This window comes from Dermatophagoides farinae, chromosome 9 (assembly GCF_024713945.1).
Source record: "Dermatophagoides farinae isolate YC_2012a chromosome 9, ASM2471394v1, whole genome shotgun sequence".
Classification (NCBI taxonomy): Eukaryota; Metazoa; Arthropoda; class Arachnida; order Sarcoptiformes; family Pyroglyphidae; genus Dermatophagoides; species Dermatophagoides farinae.
Window position 1 is genome coordinate 960,571 of NC_134685.1, and position 22,599 is coordinate 983,169.

At 29.7% G+C, this 22,599-nt stretch overlaps 5 protein-coding genes across 5 annotated transcripts; 2 read left to right on the plus strand and 3 right to left on the minus strand.

The window, feature by feature from the left end:
* Window positions 1–8,814: 8,814 nt before the first annotated feature.
* LOC124498033 (WD repeat-containing protein 55) lies at window positions 8,815–9,993 on the minus strand. Its single transcript, XM_047061735.2, has 2 exons — window positions 9,862–9,993; window positions 8,815–9,784 (listed from the first exon to the last, which is right to left on the minus strand). The coding sequence occupies exons 1-2, from the start codon at window positions 9,990–9,992 to the stop codon at window positions 8,836–8,838; spliced, it is 1,080 nt and encodes a 359-aa protein (XP_046917691.2). The 5' UTR covers window position 9,993; the 3' UTR covers window positions 8,815–8,835.
* A 16-nt stretch (window positions 9,994–10,009) lies between these two features.
* Window positions 10,010–11,988, minus strand: Atg13 (Autophagy-related 13). Its single transcript, XM_075734137.1, has one exon. The coding sequence runs from the start codon at window positions 11,795–11,797 to the stop codon at window positions 10,373–10,375; it is 1,425 nt and encodes a 474-aa protein (XP_075590252.1). The 5' UTR covers window positions 11,798–11,988; the 3' UTR covers window positions 10,010–10,372.
* Window positions 11,989–12,106: 118 nt separating this feature from the next.
* On the plus strand, window positions 12,107–13,740 carry LOC124498032 (tRNA (guanine(26)-N(2))-dimethyltransferase-like). The gene is given in 3 exon segments (XM_047061734.2): window positions 12,107–12,269; window positions 12,346–13,359; window positions 13,361–13,740. Coding segments are annotated over 3 exon segments (1,521 nt in total). The 5' UTR covers window positions 12,107–12,135; the 3' UTR covers window positions 13,734–13,740.
* Window positions 13,741–13,762: 22 nt separating this feature from the next.
* Naa60 (N-alpha-acetyltransferase 60) lies at window positions 13,763–15,300 on the minus strand. Its single transcript, XM_047061736.2, has 2 exons — window positions 14,731–15,300; window positions 13,763–14,604 (listed from the first exon to the last, which is right to left on the minus strand). Exons 1-2 carry the CDS (start codon window positions 14,803–14,805, stop codon window positions 13,810–13,812), a joined length of 870 nt encoding a protein of 289 aa, XP_046917692.1. The 5' UTR covers window positions 14,806–15,300; the 3' UTR covers window positions 13,763–13,809.
* A 322-nt stretch (window positions 15,301–15,622) lies between these two features.
* On the plus strand, window positions 15,623–21,544 carry LOC124498031 (tyrosine-protein kinase JAK1). Its single transcript, XM_075734136.1, has 8 exons — window positions 15,623–16,649; window positions 16,718–17,241; window positions 17,294–19,190; window positions 19,259–19,439; window positions 19,500–19,788; window positions 19,862–19,910; window positions 19,996–20,023; window positions 20,097–21,544. The coding sequence occupies exons 1-8, from the start codon at window positions 16,035–16,037 to the stop codon at window positions 20,342–20,344; spliced, it is 3,831 nt and encodes a 1,276-aa protein (XP_075590251.1). The 5' UTR covers window positions 15,623–16,034; the 3' UTR covers window positions 20,345–21,544.
* The last annotated feature ends 1,055 nt before the right edge of the window (window positions 21,545–22,599 follow it).

Here is a 22,599-nt window from a genome sequence, read left to right on the forward strand (position 1 = left end):
TGATCGAGGGTATTCTTAACAATGAAGCCAAGTTAGTTTTTGGTCAAACGACTAAAGTATAGCCACAGTATAACACAAAAAAAAATAATTATAATTAGCAAAAGATCAATGAGATCAAAGTATTGATTGATTATAAATTGAATTCAAATTATAATTGATAATGATGATGATGATGATGTGAATTTGATGTTTTTTTTTTCGCGCGCACACACACACACACACACAAACAACTACACGCCAATGACCGAATTTATATACATGTGTACGGAATATGAATTCAAATGATAAATACGGCATGGCATTTTAGAAGCCGGCTTACAAATACACACATTGTATATATGCAATGAATATAGAAGACATTTTGATCTTTCGGATCGCTGTTTTTTTTTTTGGTTGGGTCATATAAAAAAAAATTTGAAACCTACCAACACACACAAATACAATTCATACATTCATACATACCATATATGAACTACTAGTAACCGAAATTTCTTTCTTCCTTTTTTTTTTTGTCCATAGGGCCAGACAGATAAAATAATATGCATATGTTTGTGTTTCTGAAAATGTTGAGAATGTTGGCAATGTATAGAGATCAATCAACTGGTTGCAATCATGATGGTATAGTATGATCATTGTTGGTGGTTATAAAAATGACTGCGGTTTACACACACACACACACATACACACACACACATTTTTGGTAAATGGTTGATGATGTTGATGGCAATGGGGTGGTAGTGATGGTGAAAGGCGGTAGTAGTAGGAGGTGGTGGAGGAGGAGGAGGAGGGATATAAATTATTTGAATAGGAAAAAAAAATTTTTTTTTTGTTGTTTTTTATGATGGTGGTAAAAAAAAAGAACAAAGAGAAGGATCAATGTGTGTGTGTGTGTAAGTGTGTGTTTTGAGAAAGAAAAAACCAACCAACGAAAGGCCACCGAGAAAGGTCAAAATAAGCCACGCGAGATCCGAAAAAAAAGATTTTCAATCAATTTTTTTTTGTCATTTTGGATCGATGACATTTGCAAAGCAAAAAAACAAAAAAAAACGAATTTTTTTCAATCAGAATTCACAGAATAATTCTTTTGATGATTCGAATCGATTGTAATGACAATAATCGATTGTTTAATCAAACGATAGTGTATATGGTTCTATATGTTAAGTTTTTTTCATTCCATTTTCCCTCTCTCTGTTTCAGGTCATTGTCACCGGGATAGATTTAAATTTAGAAAAAAAAAACTAAAAGAAATGACCATGGACCATGTGTGTGAAAGAGATGTGTCAGGTGTGTGTCTACATATATATCATAACGATGATGATGAATATTAATAATAAAATGACCTAAATGACATCGGTCAGCCGGCTAGCCGGCCGGCAATCCTGTCAACCATAGACAATAATCAAGAAAAACCTTGAAATCCATACACACACTGGTGGTGACAAAAATGTTTTTTTTTTCATATTTTTTTTCTTTCTTTGATTTGACTTTATTTATTTTTTTTCTCACTCGTTTTTGTTGTTGTTGTTGTCGTCGTTGTTGTTGTTTTGTTTCATATATTCCAGATGTAAGATGTATACACGCAACCAGATCGATCGATCGATCGATTCATCTATCCATCGATAACAATGTGTGAAAAAAAAAATTTTTGTTTTTTTTTTGAAAAGAAAAATTCATATTTATAACCACAAAATCATGGACAATGGTCAGTGATGATGATGATGATGATGACCTCGGTAGGTCATGAACATTGGCAATCGGTAATATTGTTGTTGTTGTTGTTGTTTGATGAATGATGTCATCGCGAAAAAAAAAATTATAATCAAATATAATAAAAAAGAAGAAGAAAACAAAAAACGGCAGCTGATCATCATCATCGTCGTCATAAGAGAGCGAGAATGAATGAAAAAAAAAAATTGACTATCAAGGTCTTATGCTGACCAATGTCCAGATATCGATATTTTTATTTTTTATTTTTTTTTTGTCAATGAAGATCGATCAATTGCAAAATTCAAAATCGAATGTTTTTTTGTTTTGTTTTGTTTCGAGTTGTTTATGTGACCGGTGTGTGTGTGTGTGCTGTTATTTACGGTTGTTGTTGTTGTTGTTTTTTACAATGGACAATGGACAACAACAACAACAAAAAACGAAAAAAAAAAATTTCTTCAATCAAGCCGGACATTTGTGGATATATTGGTCACAATTTCAGGTCATTTATAAGGTTCATTTCATTCATCAAAAAAAAAAAAACGAATTGAATTCATTCATTCATTCATTCATATAATAAGACAAGCCTCTTGTGTGTGTGTGTGTGTGTTACAGTGGCCAAAGACGATTACTATCGATCGATTATGGTACGTGTATTTTTTTTTCTAGTTTACCAGGTCAAAGTGCATACACACAAATCTTTCATTCTTTCACTCTCCTATTCTCTCTCTCTCTCTCTCTCTCTCCCACTTTCTTTTTTTTCTTTGTACAACTAATAATATTTTCTTCTTTCTCTTCCGATCATCATGATTATCATCATCATCATCATCATCATCATCATTGTGGTGATATAAATCTAGAATTTTCTTGTGAACAACGATAATTTCTCAAATGGCCATTATTATTATTATATGGAACAATCATAATAAATAACAGAAACATTTTGGTTTCATATATACGTATATATGGATGTCCATTGCTGTCATTTTCGTTAACCGCCACCGCAGGTGTACAAATTACTACACACACACACACACACATGGTCTGCCAAAAAAAAAATATTATAACGATCATCATCATCACCACTTTTCATTTCATTTCAATTCATTTCATCCATATTGCAATCCAATATCTTATACATACATGTGGCCAATATTTCTTGTACATACACATCTTGGTTGCAGATTTGAATTTTTTTTTTGTTTTGTTTCTGTTGGTACCAAGAACGGAACAAACCAACGATGATTATGATTATGATGATGATCATTCAGTGGTTGATGTTGACGATGATGTTGATGATGTCAATGGCCTTCTTTTTTCTGCTTTTCAATGAAGGTCGGCCTATGTTCTGTTCTGTTCTGTATTTTTTTTTTCTCGGTTCCGACGTTTGAAATTTGTTTCAACGACGTTTGTTGTTGTCGTTGTTGTTGTTGTTGTTGTTGTTGTTGTTGTTGTTGTTGTTGTTGTTGTTGTTCAAACCAACCGAATAGTTCATTTTTTGTTTCGTCTTCATCATTTTGTTGGCTCATAGAAATTTGCCTAGCGGCAATTTTTTTTTCTTCTTCTGTGTTCATTTATGTCAGCGATTTCCAACGACGATGATGATGATGATGATTAGAATGGCTAGAACCAATATGTGTGTTTGACTGTATTGCATGTGATTTGTTCACTTTCTTTTTCATTTTTTTTAGGATTTAAAATATTTTTTTTTTTGTTTTGTTTTGCTATGGCTTCTGTCTTTTTTTTTCTGGATCGATCCAAAAACGGTATGTATGTGTGAGTGTGTGAATGAATAAAAAATAAAAAACGAACGAAACTGGACAAACAAAATTAATTCACTATAAAAGTCAGTCAATCACACACACACACATGCACAATCGGTCAGTTTGAATATATTCATGTGAATCATGATTGTTACTGGCTATTCAAATTGAAATTTTTTTTTCCTGGAATTTTACAATTTATCGTCCTGATCATCATTGTGATCTGAATCATCCCATAATAGTAGCAACTGTCGTTTCCGCGACCTATATATATCCCTAGAGGTCTCAATGTTGATATTTGAACTTTGGTATATCGAATATTTGCATGTATTCGACAGGAAAAAAAAATAATATTCATGGCTAGAATGAATGAATAAATGAATGAATGTGAACCAACGAAACAAAACAAAAAAAAAATTAGGCCAATCAGCCACATCCCAATTTAAGGTAATATTTCGCTGGTATGCCAATATGCGATAAACGAAATGAAAAACCAAAAAAAGAACCAAAAAAACGATTCTGAAATTGCCAAAAAAAAACACAAACACACACACAAGGTCCAGATTTTTTTTTCTCTCTCATTAACGTCCGTTGTTGTTATGTGAACCGTTTTTTTTCCTTTTTTTGATGAATTTATTTGCCTTCCAGCCAATTTATGTATATATCATTGTCTATGAATTCATTCATTCACTCATTTAATCGTTCTATTTCTTTTTTTACCTTTGACCTGATATGCACGTGGTATGAATGTGTATGTATGTGTGTGTGTGTGTGTGTGTGTGCGGTCAATGATCATCAACATTTATACAACCGACAAATGGAATGGAATGAATGACTGAATGAAACAAAAAAAATTTCAATCTTTTTTTTCACTAGAAAAAATCAAAACTGTTCTATTTGGTTGAATTGAAAAAAGAAAAATTCCTGAATTGTTTTGGACCATCATCGTCATCATCATCAGATGATATCATTCATTCAATGGTGACGATGATAATGATGATGATGATGATAAATGTGCAAAAAAAAAGAAAAGGAAAAAGAAAAAGACGACGAATTTGGTTGTCAACAATTGTGTGTGTGTGCGTTTGGATTTTTTTTTTTTTTTTTTTGTTCTTTCTTTACACAAATTCAAAGATCATCATCATATAATGATATACAATACACACACACACACAGAAATAGACAAATAATGAACACACACACACACAAAAAAAAGGTCATCGACATTCGATTTTTCCTTTTCTTCATTTTTTTTTCTTGGTAACAATTTTTTTTTGAACCAAAAAAAAAATCAAAAATCAAAAATGAATCCAATGAGCCTATGACATTCGAATTTGGAATGAAATTTTTTTTTTAGTTTTCATCATCATCATTGATATGGTTATGGTTTGTTTGGTTGTTGCTCTAGATATAATCAAATATAAATGAAATGTGACTATATAAAACCGAGTGATAATACAAGATATGAGATTCGTTTGACAGAAAAATCAATGAACCCTGTGTTTAACAACAACAACAACAACAACAACAACGAAAAAAATACCGGAAATTCAAACTCAAATGACATCATCTTGAAATTGGATTAAACAAATCGAACGAAATGAGTAAATCACACACACACACACACACACATCTCTCTGGGTGTGGACTGATGAATTTCTTTCTCTCTCACACTGTAATTTGTTTCATTTAAAAAAAACTAACAATTTACCTACCTGTTGCTTATTTTTTTTTTTTTGTTTTTTCCTTCTCAATTCAAATCCTCATTTCATGAATGTTTTTCAAAGTCATTCTTTTGTTTGTTTGTTCACTTGTTGATTCATTTATGAACACATCCTCGAAACATTACAGCCGAAATTTTTTTTCTTTAAATTGAAATAAAATGGTTGAATGATGAGAAAAAAAATTAGGTGAAGGACAACAACAACAACAACAACAACAACAACAATACACCACCAACAATGAACAAAAAACAAAAAACAAAACAAAAAAAAACATCAATAGAAAATGTGGACACTGATGATGCTGATGAATAATAAAATGAATGAATGGCTGGTTGGTTGGTTGGTTGGTTGGTTGAATGGACGGGTTAAAATAAAAAAAAAAAAAAGTTTGTCGATTGTGTGTGTGTGTGTGTGTGTGTGTGCGATTCATCTATTCAAGACGTCCTGTTTTTGTTTTGATTCAGAAACGAAAAAAAAATTTTTTTTTTTTTTTCATTTGAAGACATCGACCATCATTTGTTGCTGTTTTTGTCGTCATATTTTTTTTATTTTTTAATTTTTTGGTACACCTTGTTTTTTTGTTTTTTTTCGGCTGCTACCACCATCTTGTTGTTGTTTCAATTGTATGCTGTGTGTGTGTGTGTGTATACGTTGTTGTTGTTGTTGTTGTTGTGTAAAATGAATATGAATGGTGGAAAAAATAATAATAATAATAATAAAAGGAAACCAACCCGTTTGAAGGACAAATATACAGTGTTAAATCCATTCGTTCAAGTTTTATTTGTTTGTGTGTTTTTTTTTTCATGTTATCACATGATACAAACATGAACAACAACAACAACAACAACAACAGCAACGAAAACAATCAAAAATCTCCATGTTCATATGGTTAGATTTGGTTTTTTTTTTGGTTTGTGGTCAATTCTGATCAATGGTCAGTAGAATATTCGAGGTTTTAATCGGTAAGGCTGGTCATTTTGTCACTGTTGTTTATTGATCACGATGATACCGGAAACAGAAAATTGAATAAAAAAAAAACAAAAACTGTTTTGATGATGATGATGTTGAGTTTAATGTTCCAAAATGACAAAAAAAAAAATTTTTTTTTTTTGCCACTTTGTTTACTGTTGTGTTTGATATGCATAAATGCAACAAGTGTGAATGAACGTATAACATTATAGGAAACAAATGTAGAAATGAACAAAAAAAAATCTCACCGAATCAAATATAGAATAAAAAATACAAACAAACACACACACACACACACACACACATGAACAGACGAATCAATCAATGGAAAAAACATCATCATCATCATCACCGTATTTACCACCCATCTATCATATTGGAAATATCATAACCAGCAAATTATCATCATCATGGTAACTATAAATGACTGATGATAATGGCTGATGAATAATTTACAGTTTTTTTTTTCATCAAAAAAATTGATTGATTGATTGATTGATATTTGTTTGTGTATGATGATGATGATGATGATGATGATGTTCAAATTCAAGATTTGATTGTCAAATTGCTAAATGGATGTGGATATTTATTTCAAATTAAAATTGATGAAACAAAATAAAAAAAATTTTGAAGAAGGAAATAAGAACATCGAACACACACACACACACACACATGAACACATGCATAAACAGAGAAACAAACAATCAAATGAACATGTTTCAATATATATATAAAAAAAAACATTGAATGGAAAACAATGGCTCATAATGATGATGATGATGGTGATCATTATCACTGTTGTTGTTGTCGTCGTTGTTGTTGTTGTTGTTATTTCCAAAGGTCATTCCATTTTCATTCATTTAATTCAATTCGATTTGGTTTGGTTTTTTTTTTTGGTGGTAAATTTTGTTGATTATGGCCATTCATCATCCATTCATCGTTTGTTGATTGCGTGTGTGTGTGTGTGTGTGTGTGTGTGTGTGTGTGTGTGTGTGTGAGTATTGATGATAATCGATTATCGATTCTATAAAGAAGAAGAAAAAAAAAATGAATTTCATTACGATTGCAATTGCAATCGGATTATATATTGACAATCGATTTCGATAATCGAGATCAATAATACAACCCTCTACAACAACAACAACAATTGATATATGATAACAATGATAATGGTTTGGTAGCAATCCTTGGTAGATAAATCGATTTTTTTTCCCATTTTATCAATCCAAATATTTGTGTAATCGAAAAGAAAAAAAATCAACGAATTTTTATTGTATCAATAAATCAATCAATCAATCTATAAAAAAAAACTACCACTACATTTGAAAATCTGTCCATGATTAAATATATATATCGTTATTATCTAACACTTGTCCATAATTCTACTTCCATTTAGAATATTCATTGCAACCATAATGACAATGATGATGATGATGATGATGAACTTGGCCCAATTTCTATTCATGTTTCGCTCTGGTTGATTTTCTACATTTCTCTTCTCTCAACATTTGGCATCAGTCAAGTTTTTTTTTCTTTTTTTTTCTCTCTCTCTCTCTCTCTCTCTATTTTTTTTGTGTGTCATCAAAAAGGTCATCGTCATCATTTCATCGTTCATATGCAATAATAATAATAAACTAGACAATCAGTCAGTCAGTCAGTCAAACATCATCATCATCATCATCATCAGGTCACACACACATACACATGAAATGGTGAGAAGAAAAAAAAAATTGATGTTTACCTGAAAATTTTTTTTTATTGGGGGGAGAAGGAAATGAATGAATTAATGGTGGTGGTGATGATGTGCCCCTTTTTTTTGTTGTCTAAAATTATTCTCAACGTACTTGATGGTGACTGGTGCAATAGATTGTATAACCCCTGTCCTAATAGATCAACATGTGTGTGTGTTTCGATGTGCGAAAAGGAGAGAAACGAATTTAATCACACACACACACACTCGCATACACACACATTTCGGTTACTGACTTAAAGACCGAGTTTTATATTTTGTTTTGTTTTTTTTCTTTTTGTTACCGTCATTTTTTTTTATTTGGTAGGTCGACTTTGGTTTGTTGTCGAGTCGGTCGGTCGGTCGGTCAATCACTGTTCTCTTTTTTTTTCATTCATTCATTCATTTATTATTCTTCAAGGTTGTTGTTGTTGTTGTTACCCGTTTGAAATGTATTATGGGTTAAATGGAAAAAAATGATAATAACCAAACGACAACGATACGGTTATTATTATTACCCAAAACACACACACACACACACATATCTACTTCCTAGTTCATACACACACACACACATTCATATATTTTTCACATATAAGGAAACGCGGTTATCGTTTGTTGATTATGGTATAAGCACCCAAAAAAAAAATTTTTTTTTCTTCAATTAATTTCCTTGAAATTCATATAATGGATAATGATGATAATTAAACCAGAAACAAAAACCAAAAACCAGTTTACTTAGATAAAGAGATCTGTATGTGTTCAGAGCTGGCTTGTTGTTCATGTGTCGGACACATGAGAATATCCGGTGACTGATTTTTTTTCTGTTTTGTTTCACCACCTGAAAATAAAATTTACACTACCATCTGATGTTGAAAAAAAAATGAAAACAAATTCTGATTCTGATTTTTTTTTATTTATTCAATTCAATTATATTTAATTTAATTCAATTTGATGATGATAATAAATCATTGAAAAATCCATCATTTTTCTTTTTTGAATTCACAGCTGTTGTTTTCTTTGATTTTGTTTCTTCATCATTATTATTTGATCGAATTAAATCATAATGAAATAATTCAATTTGATTTTCCATTACACCAACAATACGATTGGTGATTTGATTAACATCGATACATTCAATTTGTTTTGTTTGATTTTCGACCACTGTTTCATGATGTTGATGTGGAAATAGACTGATTATTTCTATTGTACCATCCGATGTACCAAATACAATCATATTTTGTTCATCATCAATAATTTCCATACAATCAATGCTTGAATGTCCGGCATTATTCTGTCGTATTGGATAACGATCACTAATATTACCCCATTCATTATTATTATTGAATATATTGATGACACCATCTTCACATCCAACAATCACTTTATTCTTCTCCTCTAAATATCGTACAGTTTGAAAACCAGCATCAAATAATTCCGATTGTGGTGGTTCTAATCGTCGTGCACGAATATTGAATGCCGATAATGTTCCTTCACCAGATGTTGCAAATACAAGCTGTTTATTTGAATCTATATCCAAATCGCTTATATAATTATCACATTCATTCAATGACATATGTATTGGACGTTCCATACGATAATCCCAGCATTTAAAATCGCCATCATCATCACCAATGCAGACAAGATAATCATCGGCAACCAATAATGAATAGATTTTCTTTTTTCCATTAGATATTTTTCGAATCATTTTTTGTGTCTGAACATCAGTGATTTTGATTGATTTCGATATGGAAAACATTCGATTTTGATGAAAACGTATCTTACGGATTGGATTACCACGATGATATTTCTGCCATTCATGTACGATTGTTGGTTTTTTCGAATCATCACCACCACCACCACCACCATCATCATCATCGATATTGAAATTTATTCTATTTTAAATCAAAAAAAAAAAAGAAAAATTAAATAGACCTTGTTCACGAAAACAAAATGATACACACACACATACATTTTAATATCACCTTCAATGGTGGAAAATCCAATCAAATCATGATGATCAGGATGAAATTGACAATCATAAATCAAATCCGTTCCATTCAATCGATATTCCAATAATTTTTTCGTTTCAATCGTTGTCATTATGCAAATGGTGATTGATGATAAATAAATCAACTTTTATTTATTCAATTTAAAACAAAAAAAAAGTTAAAAATACAAAACACGTGATAAATTTTCAAAATAGACAAATTATTATTATTATCAACAACATGATGATGATCATAAAAAATTCGTCTAAATTCGAATGAAATGATGAAAAAAAACATGTGACAATCAAAATGACCATCAGAGCCATCTAGTGATGTCTGGGCAAAAAAAAAATTCCAATTTATAATTTTTGGCTTTTTTCTTTCTTTAAAAAAATTATGGTGATGATGATCACGATGAAGATGATAATGAGTATGACTGGAAACAAATGATGATGATGATGATGAGTAGGAAAAGTAATGATTTCAATAGGTTTAGGTTTCAAATTTCAAATCTTCATTTTCATTTGATACACAAATTGATTCAACAAAACTATCGATTTGTGTTGCCGCCGATTCTAATTCGGCTAATTGCATGCTCAATTCATCCATATCGTTGATTGAATCACAATCTTCATCCATATCGTTGATTGAATCACAATCATTTGATCGATGTAAAAATGTTGGCGATGGACCATGAAAAAATGAATGTAAAAGACTTTCTTCCGATGCAAATGGTGCATTCAATTCGACAAATACAAAACTATCGTTTGATGTTGAATAAATTTGTTGTGATGTAGGTGATTTTATTGATTGTGATTGTGATTTCATCATTTTTGTTGACGGTATCTTTATCGGATTGGATGATGGTGATGATTTTGGTGTTGTCGTTGTCATAATATTTGTTGTTGATTGTTGTTCATCATCACATGTTAGATTTTTCATTTCAATTTCTTTTGACATTGATAATAATGAACTGAATGGTATATTGAAATCGGTTTCAAAATTATTCGATTTTTTTGTTGCAAATGCTGGATTCAATGGTTTTATTATATCAAAAATATCCAATGGTTCATTGGTTAGATCGATTTTAAAATGGTCATCTTTCATTGATAATTGAATATCATCATCATCATCATGTTGTTGTTGTTGTTTTGTTAATTGTTTATTTGCATCATCTTGAATAATATTATCATCATCATCATCATTATTCAAATGTTTGGCCATTTCATCTGATTGTTGTGTTAGATTTTCAATCTCAGATTCACTTGTTACATTCATATCGGTTCGATAAATAAATGATAATGATAATTCATTCAATTCACTACGTATAACACCGATTGTTTTCAATGGTGAATAATGACGATTTTGATCAGTTAATCGGTCAATAAAATCTGTATAATTTTTCAATACCAATGGATAAATACGATAACAAATGACATAAGAATCAGCACTTTGACCTTTTGAACTAAGACGATATGCAGGCGTCGAACGTGTCAATACTATTAATGATTTAATCATATTACTCATACGTATAAATATTTCATATACTTTCTGTGAATATTCATCCAAATGTTTTTGTTCAAAATCTTTTTCATTAATCAATGTATGATTGGCAAATATCCAATATTCTAATGTAATCGATATATTATCGGCATTTTTCAATAATATTTCACAACAAATTTTCCATTCTTTTTGTATGAAAAACATTTGTTGACCATTGGATAAATGTTTTAAACATTTTTGTGCATTATCATATACATCTTTCATATCGACAATATCTAGATTGAACCAATCTTTACCATTTGGATTACATTTAGTTTGTGTACGTTGATCATTACCAAGACGTGATTGAACAATTATTTGGGTACATTTATGAACAAATTGTGAGATGAATTTATCGATATCTTTAAGGGACATTTTTTTTTGTTTTGTTTTAACAAATATAACCAGGAAACAAAACAAATGATATAACAATTATTGAATATTGGAAAAAAAAGAAAATTTTAAAAAATAAACATCCAGTAAAATTTTTGTTTTGTTTTGTTTTGATTTTGTTTTTTCTCTTTGCTGCAATGCAGCATATATAAATAGTGGTATGGTATAAATCCAGAGAGAGAGGCAAAGAACATCATCACGAAAGACGTCATCATCGAATGGCTATATCGACTTGAATGAATTTATCCGTTCGAAATGGCCATACAAAAATTCCATGCTTGCCGCAAAAAAAAATTCCATAGAACGAGCAAAAAAACAAAATGATGGATCCAATTGATAAAAAAACAGCCAGTGGCGATAAAGATAACCGAATAATTCGTGAAGGTAAAGCTCAAATACATTGTCGAAAACAAGTGTTCTACAATCAAGTTCAAGAATTTAATCGTGATCTTAGGTAAGTGGTGTTTTTTTTTTCTTTTAAATATTTGTATATTTGAAAAATGTTTTCTTTTTTTTTCTCGAAAAAAAAGTGTATTAGCCGCTCATACATATTTGAAAAATGAACTTTGGAAATCGTCAACATCTTCGAAAATTTTTGTCAAAGATCGTGTTTGTATTTTGGATGCACTTTCAGCAAGCGGATTACGATCGATAAGATATTCACTTGAATGTAAACAATGTCCATTACCAATAGATGTTATTGCCAATGATATTTCGGAAGAGGCAATCAATATAATTGAATCGAATATTGAATTGAATAATGCCTATAATGTTATAGTTACCAATGAAGATGCTAGCATGTTGATGTATAAGAAAAAAGCATTAAATGAACGAATCACTATTATTGATCTTGATCCTTATGGTTGTCCAACAAAATTTCTTGATTCAGCCATACAGAATATTGTCGATGGTGGTTTATTGATGGTCACTTCTACCGATATGGCCGTACTATGTGGTAATCATGGTAATGCATGTTTCGCTAAATATGGTTCATATCCATTACGGGCAAAATTTTGTCATGAAATGGCATTACGTATTATTTGTGCATCGGTCAATTCAAATGCAGCACGTTATGGTCGGCATGCTATTCCATTGCTTTCGTTAAGTGTAGATTTTTATTGCCGCATATTTTTCCGTGTATTCACATCAAAAAATGAAGCTCAACGTTCGATGACAAAAATGGCATACGTTTACCTATGTAAAGGTTGTGAATCATTTCAACTTCAACCACTATGTGAGATAAAAGATGGTAATGAAAAAAATCTTGTTCCAGCAACGGTTAAATGTGATAAAACCTGTGGCATATGTGGCCATTCTTATCGTATTGGTGGTCCGATTTGGTCAGCATCGATTCATGATAAAGATTTTGTCCATAATCTTCAGAATGAATTGGAAGCTTTACGAGAATCTGATTCGAATCATTTCGGTACCTATCGTCGTATGGAAGGAATGTTACAATTAGTGGCTGAAGAACTTGATGATTGTCCACTTTATTATCATTTAGATCGTCTTTGTTCGATTGTTTGCTGTCAAGTATCTTCAATGAAAATTATTTCGTTCAATATTGATTAATGGTGGTTATCGATTTTCATTGTCACATGCATACAAAAATTCAATGAAAACCGATGCACCAAACGAATTCATATGGGCAATGATACAACATTTGGTGAAAAAATCCAAAGAATCCACTAGCAACAATAGTAAACGTCAATCACATATACAGAATATTTTGGATAAAAATTTTAATTATAAAATCAATGATACATTAATCAAAGAAGAACCATTATCAAAATCAAAAAATCTATTACGATACCAATGGAATCCAGAACAATATTGGGGACCAAAATCCAAACCAACAGCCAAAAGAACAAACAATAATGATGAAATCTGTACAAATAAATCAATGAAAACTGTTTGAAAAAAAAGAATTGAACAACAACAACAACAAATTCAAAAATTTTTTTATTATTCTGAACGGAAGATCATTGTGTATGTCAACAAACATAATGATGATAATGATGAAGATGATTATCTGTTTGTTTAATATTGAATGTACGACGATAAATGATTGTATCAAATAATTTACGTAAAAATTTCAATGGCCATCTAGTTATAAATGATAATAATGATGAAAAGCTCTTCAAAAAAAGATTATCACATTGATAATATGTTTGTATTGTAAATGAACGTAATGAATTACGTATGATTAATAAATGATATTTTGGATGAATGGTAAACAATGGTAACCACCACCATGATGATGGATGGCCACCATTTAAATAATAAACATATGAATAACCATCATAAGCACAATCATTGATTGAATAATAAAGTGGTAATAATTTGTAACGTTGAAATTGTAATTTTTCATAAAAACGTATTGCATACATATTTGTTGTTAGTACATGTAGATAAATTGCTTTACAATTATTTTTCATTGTTGTTATTGATTGTAAATTTTGTATTAGATTTTTCACTAATAATGTTGCAATACCACGACGTCTTAGCCGTTTGATGACGCCCAATGTTAATATATATGCAACTTGTATATTATTATCTTGTTGATGTTCAAAATGTTTGGCCAAAAAACCAAAATCTTCATAATTTAAATTTTGATAACAACGTATTTCGGTGACCAATAATGCAACAATTTCATCATTAATAGTGGCAACAAGACTACAGAATCGTTGATTATGATTATTAACAATAGTTTCATACCATGCATCTGGATAACGTACTGGAAACCATTCTTGACAAAGCATTCGTATAGTATTCAGATCGGTGGGGTTCTTTAAATTGTTGGATTCACATTGATTTTTCCATTGTTGATATGATAACCGAAAAAAAAATAGAGAGAGAAAAAAATCAAAAATTTTTCTGTAAATTATAAATAGAAATTTCACACACACACATACCAAATATCGCATTCGAATCGTATCATCGGATGATGGTGCCATTGTCATGAAATTTTCCGACATGTTTATTATCATTATGATGGTGATGGTGATGATCAAAAAAAATTGAAATGAAATCAATCAAAACCCGTAAAAAAATTTAGTTGACTGTTAAAAATCACATTTGGACATCATGTATGTGTGAATGTCAAAATACTCAATAATTTTGTTTTTTGTTTTGTTTCTATATTGCATTCATCATCATCATCATTATCATCATTTTTCTACAAATACCAAAAGATGATAAAAGAATATCCTCCATGTTATTGCCATAACGACAACCAACAACCATTGATGATGATGATGATAAAAAGGCAACGGATATGAAAAAAAACCAGCTGTTTTTTTTCACAAAAATTTCATTATAATTTTTGAAATAAAAGTATCAATAATGGATGATCAAAGTTTTTCAAATGAATTTCAAAAATGTTGTCGTTGTTGTTGTTGATTTTTTTTTCGCATTATCATCATCGAACAACAATAATAAAGAATTTGGATGGATGGATTTAACAAAAAAAATAAAAGGAATAAGAGAGTGGAATTGAATTGAAGAAGGTGGTGATGGTGGTGGCGGTGGTGGTGGTGGGAGTGAATGATGAGAGGTATAAGTAAAGAAAATAATTTATTCGAAAATAAATATATTATGTATATGCATTTTCTACGCATGCGTAATTTATTTGTTTTTCTTTATTTTCTCTTTCTCTCTCGTTCGATATCATCATCATCATCATGAGGATCCTTTTGATGATGCAGCTGAATTATTACTCTCGAAATAGCTGCATGTTTAGTGTATTCTCTTTTTCTTACTTTCTCTTTTGGCTTTCTCTCCCCTTTTTTTATTTTGTTTTTTGTTTTTGTTTTTGTTTTGTATACGCCGCACACACATTGTGGATTAAGAAAAAAAAAGATTAGAATTTTTTGTTGTTGTTGTTGTTGTTATTGATTCTATAGAAAACAAAACAAAACAAAAAAAAAATTCTATGCTAATCTTTCTGGAACATTCAAATTCTGATTCTGATTTCTACAATAATAAACACAAAATGGTGATGATTATGATGAAGAAAATGAGAATTATTTCGCCTTTCATGGTATTTTTGTATTTGACAAGTTTTTTTTTTGTTTATTGATGATTGATTTTATTGCTGTTTTATTGCAGTGAAATTTTTTTTTATTTTTTTGTTTTTCTTAAACGTGAACAAAAAAAAATTATTGAAATTTGAATATCTGAATCATTTTGGTTTCAAATAAATTTTATAATAAACATAATGATGTCGTCGTCGTCGTCATCGATAACGATATCGAAAACGGCGACAACAACAACAACGATGGGACAATCAACATCAACATCAACATCAACAACAACAACAACAACAACGACGACAACAACAACAACAACAAAATCTCCATCACCATCATCATCAACGACATCGACATCTACAATAACATCATCACCTCAACCATTGCAACAAACACAACCAGAATCATCATCATCATCATCATCATCAACAGCATCATCAATCAAAATAAATGTATTTGATTTTAATAAAAATGATTATCATAATATAACAATTTCAGCCATAATAATGAGAATGGTGACAGGTGAACAACAAGAACAAAATATCAATGATAATAATTTAATCTATGCTGAAGATTTAGTTTTCTATTTAACATCATCATTAAAAATAACGACAATCTGTTCACATCTGTTTGCATTATATAATGTTGAATCTGATTTATGGATAGCTCCAAATCAACAGCTACGTACAATGATTAATGAATTGTTTAATAATCAACAACAAAACGCTAATGATAATGGACCAATGTTACAATTTCAACTAAGAATCCGTTATACACATTCGAATCTCATCAACAAACTAAAGGTCGGTAATCTTTAATCTCAATGATTGATGTGTTTCAATATTTTTTTTTAATCTTATTAATTGTACAGGATATCGATTTGGCAGCTTTTGATTATTATTTTCTACAAATCCGTTATGATTTTTTACATATACCGAAAAAAAAATTCAAAAAAGATGAACTAGAAGAAGTATTCGGTATTGCATTAATCGATCTGATTCGTGTTACAATTGAAGATGATGAAAAATTACGTAATGCATATGAACGTTGTGATTCATATATAAGTCAGATAAAAAAATATTGTCCAAAAAATATGGTAAAACCAAAATTATTATTCATTGATGATAAATTAAAACAAACATTTCGCCGTAATTGTCAAAAAGATACGAATAAAATTTGGGTAAAATGGTGCTACATAAAACAATTCCTATCACGTGCTCATTCCTTTTATAATCTATCGACAATGCAAATGGCCTATTCGTTTCATGAAATTTATGATATTATATTGGAATCATCGATAAATTTAACATCAATACCGACACAGCAAACAATATCCGAACATTTAGTGCATTATGATTGGAAAGAACAGAAAATTTGTTGGCGAAAATCATCATCATCATCCGATTAATAATAGTAATAGTAATAGTAACAGTAGTGTTAATAATACTAGTACTAGTACTAGTAATAAATTCAACAATAATCATGATGAATGGAAAACATGGTTTTCAATTGAAGAAATTTCCAGTATCAATATACTTTCATTGGATAGAAGAAAAATACTCATTTGTTTTGTTAATAGGCCAGCATTGACTGTCATATTTCGTCGATTAGGACATATGAAATCATTCATTTCATTATTGTCTGGTTATCATCGTTTATCAATACATTGGAATCTAAATCTATCGGCTGAATATTTTTCACCAATGTTGAATAAATTAAGAAAAATTAATTGTTTTGGCCCAATACAAGATGAATTTGCTATCAAACGTTTGAAAAAGACACGTGATGGACAGAAAAATTCTGGCCTATTTCTATTGCGACAAAGTGAAACAGATTTCTATAAACTTAAACTTTGTTATGAACAACAAAATGAAATGAAATGTTTTGAACTAAAATGGCAACCATCACAATCATCAGATAATTCATTATTTGTATGGAAAGATGATTTCAACATTATCGATGTTCGTGTTGATTATTCAGAATTATTAATATGGTTACAGAAACAGCTAAATCTATTTCAACCAATTCTATCGGGTGAAAATGATCATTTACCAGATTTACTGTTATGTAGTCATGAAGATGATATAAACAAATTAAAATCTAATGATGACATTTTACCAATCATACAGAATGAACGTATAAAAAAATCAATATTAACAATGCATAACAATGGTGTATTCTGTACACGTATCGGTACCGTAAAATTGGTTGGTAATCAAGAGGAAAAAGTTTTCATTAAAGAATTTATCGATTCCAAAGAATCTGGTAGAGGTGAAAATATATTGAAAGAAATTGATGAATGGAGTAAATTGAAAAATGTTGCAATCATGAATTGTAAAGGTGTGGTGATGCATCCATTATCAATATTGTTTGAACATTGTCATATTACATTACGTGATTATTATTCATTGCAAGAATTTAAGCTCAATCATTTTAATTTAACTGAAGCAGCTTTCTGTTTGGCTAAAGCATTGGATTATCTTTATACGCATAATTTACGTCATGGTTATATAAAATTCGATAATCTATATGTTTCACATTTTTCAAAAACATCATTATTTATAAAATTGGGCGATCCAATTGGTTTTAGTTGTGATTTTAATCAAACAATTGAACAACCATGGTTACCGCCAGAATATTTTAATGATAATGGATTTTTCTATAAAAAACATACCAATTATAGTGATGTATGGGCATTCGGTACAACAATGTGGGAAATATTTCATAATGGTAATAAACCATTATTCAATTATATGAATATTGATCAAGTGAATCTATGTGCAATGCCTGAGCCGATACGTTTATTGACGAAAAAATGTTGGGATAAAGATTTCTGTAATCGTATACCGCCATCAGGTGTATTCCGTGAACTTGTATTAATACTATATGAGGCAAGAAAATATCGTAAACAATATATTCTATCAAACGATGGTATCAATGATGAAATGATACGTAAAATGAATATTGAAAAAATAAATATAAAATCATCATATCCAACGTATTCAATGAAGAATAATAATTCACTTGGCGGAAGTAGTACTGGAATAATAGATAATAATAGTATGATTAATAATAATGGCTATAGTCAACGGTCATCATTACCGATTAGTAATGGTTATCAACAACGTCCAATATCATTATATGATGATGATGATGAAGACGACGACGATGATGATGATGATGATGATGATATGGATGATGTTACAACGGAAACAACATTATATGATCAAATGGAAGATGCATTTCTTATATCGGAAAAAGATGATTATCTACATATACAAGCAATGGATAATTTGGAATGTATACCACAGGATAGAATTAATGTATTGAAAATGATTGGAGAGGTATGATTTGATGTGATTGATTGATTTTTTTTTTACTAATTATATGATAATTGAATTTATATATATAGGGTAATTATGGCAAAGTATATCAAGCACGTTGTGATGATAAATATGTTGCATTAAAAGTTGTATCCGATAATAAAATCTCAAGCCTAAGTGAAGAGATTAAAATATTAACAAAATTAAGACATCGTAATATTGTTGAAATTCGTGGCTATTCCAATGTTGATGTTGATCAATATTCCAAAGGTATGATATGGTCTAATGAATTATTTTTAAACAAAACTTATTCTCACATTTGATGAATAGGACCATCAAAAGCATTAGTTATGGAATATATACCATTAGGTTCATTGGTAAAATTTTTGGAAACCAAAGGACCAAATGATAATTTAGAAATGACAAAATTTGCCACAGATATTGCATGTGGTCTGGATTTTCTTGCCAGTAAACATATTATCCATAGAGATTTGGCAGCTAGAAATATTCTAGTTGCCAGTGGTAATTCAGTTAAAATTGCCGATTTTGGTCTGGCTCATATTCTTGAAGATGATACTCAATATGAATATCGTAGTGCTCGTGGTCTGCCATACAAATGGTATGTAGTGTTGATTTTTTTCTACTCAATCACAGAATATTAATCCTTTATTCGAACACGAAAAAAAAATCAGGCACGCACCAGAATCATTTGAACGACATTTATTTCGATTTGAATCAGATGTAAGTAGTAAATTTTTCCTGTTTTTTTTTTTTTTTTTTTTTTTGTTTCAAATTTTATCATTTACCATCTATTTTTTTCCATTAGATTTGGAGCTATGCAATCGTTATTTGGGGTAAGTTTTTTTTCCATATTTTCAGTTTTGATTGGATGAAAATAATTTTCTTGTTTTTTTTTATTATAAATAGAAATGTACAGTTATTGTCGTGTTACACTATATAAAGAAATTGATTCGAATAAAGATGATGTACAAGAATTGCTCACCTATCTTAAACAAGGCAAACGTCTTGAATGTCCAGAAAATTGTCCAGAATCTGTATATAAATTAATGTTAAAATGTTGGGCATATCAACCAGAATGTCGTCCAAATGCATCAGAAGTATATATGATGATCAAAGAAATTGATGAACAAATACGTTCACAATCATTAATTTGAATTTGAATTTGAATTTTTTTCTGTTTTGTTTTGTTTTGTTTTTTGTTCGTCCATTTCGTATACGATGTGTTCGATTTATGTGTGTATACACCGGGTTTGTGACGACCAAAAAAAAAAAAAAAAAATATTGCTGCATACATAATATATTGAAAAAAAGTTCAAAATGATTATAATTGATGCAATTTATTCTCCATTCATTCATTTATTTATTTGTTGTTTGATGATGATGATGATGATTACACTGACATTTTATTCTGAAAAACAAAACAAAACAACCAGTTCCAGTTGCAATCGATCAATTCCAATTTTCATTTATAATTATACATACATACAAAATGTGCATTAAACATTTGAAAAACATACACACACACACACACTACTATGCAATTCTTCCTTTTCAAAACAAAAAAAATTTTTTTTGTTCACATTTACATTCACATTTTAAGTTCAAAGATTTTTTTTTCTTTTTTGTTTATTATTGAAATTGATTGATTTTTGTGTTTAAGTGTGTGTGGGTGGATGGGTGTGTGTGTGTGTGTGCGATTAGTTTTTTTAGACTCAAAGACAAAATTTTTTTCCTTCCATTTGTTTTGGTTTATTCTGATTTTTTTTCAAAAAAAAAAAAAAAACGAAATGAACAAAATTCCAATTCTCATTACACTGAAAATAACATTTGAACATGATGATTGTATATTTCTAGTCTTTGCTGCTAAAATTTTATTATGATGACGATGATGATGATGATGATGATGGAAAAACATATATTGACGAGACCATTTTGGGAGAAATTTTTTTTCAATTTTCATTTCATTTTTTTTTACAAATTACTCTGTTTTTTTTTCTTTTTGTAATTTTTTTTTTTGTCATTATTCGCTTGCCTTTTTTTCATAATTCTATTTTTTTTTTTTTGTGGTCAACATGATGATGATGATGATGAAAAACGCCTTCATTCACATGTTTTACATGCATAACTTACACACACACACACACACACACACATACGGATTTATTTGCTCATAAAGAAAAAAAAATTAATGAAGATAAGATTTAAACGACGACGACGACGCAAGAAATGACCATTTGTTGTTCATTTGTGGTCTATTATTTTTGATTCTTTTAATTCGTTTTTTTTCTCTTTTTTTTGTTTGTTTAGTTTTGATTCATGTGAAATATAACTAAAAATAAAATGCTATCTAAAAATTTGTTTTGTGTTTCTCTGGATATATTATATGTCTAAATTCTTGAATATCAAATTTTGGTCTATTTGATTGATTGATTCAAACTTTTGGTTTTTTTTTGTTTTGTTTTGTATGGTACAACCATAACAAGCTAGCAGACACATACACATACACACACACAAATCAAGACAGTTGCACTTGAATGTTTGACCAATTTGAAATTTGTGTGTATGTTTTTTTTTCTGTTTTGTTTTGTTTTTCCAGTTTTTTTTTTGTGTTTGTTTGTTTGTTTCTTCAATTTACATACATACACTTGTCACATGATATATTCTTTGACATTTGTAATCAATCAATGTTTTGTGTGTGTGTGTATTGAATCGATTCTCTGTATATAGGTTCTATCAAATCAAAAAAAACATTGACATTGACATCTGGATCTATAGCCAGAAAAAAAAATTAGACAACCAAACCAAACTTTCGATCCATTTTTTATAATTATCACATTGCTGCTACTACTACTACTACTACTGCTACAGTTATGACGATTATTTTATTATCATGATTGGATAACGACGACAACAACAACAACAACAACAACAACAAAAACAAAAACAACCGTATGACAGAATTGATCTTGGCCTAAATAATTCTGATGATGATGATAATGACCATGAATATTTTTTTTTCGTTTTTTTTTTTTGGTTTTTTTTAATGGATTATTATATTTCAAGATATTATCATATTGGATGATGATTATGAATTTGAAATGGGGAAATTTTTTTTTTTGTTATCGTTTTACGAATGGATTATTATATGATAATAATTGCCAACGATATCTGTTAATTTTAATAATGAGAAATGAGAATCTCTTGAGGATTTTTTTTTTGGCAATTTGGTCGTCGTCTTTTTTTTTCGTTGACCACTGGCTGACCCAACCACCAGCACCACCCGATTCAATTATTCACAATATTCAAAATGACACACAAAAAAAAAGATATAAATTGAGATCATCATGAATACATTCATATGTGCAGAGAAGAAGAAGAAGAACCTTGTCTCTTGTGTGTGTGTGTGTGT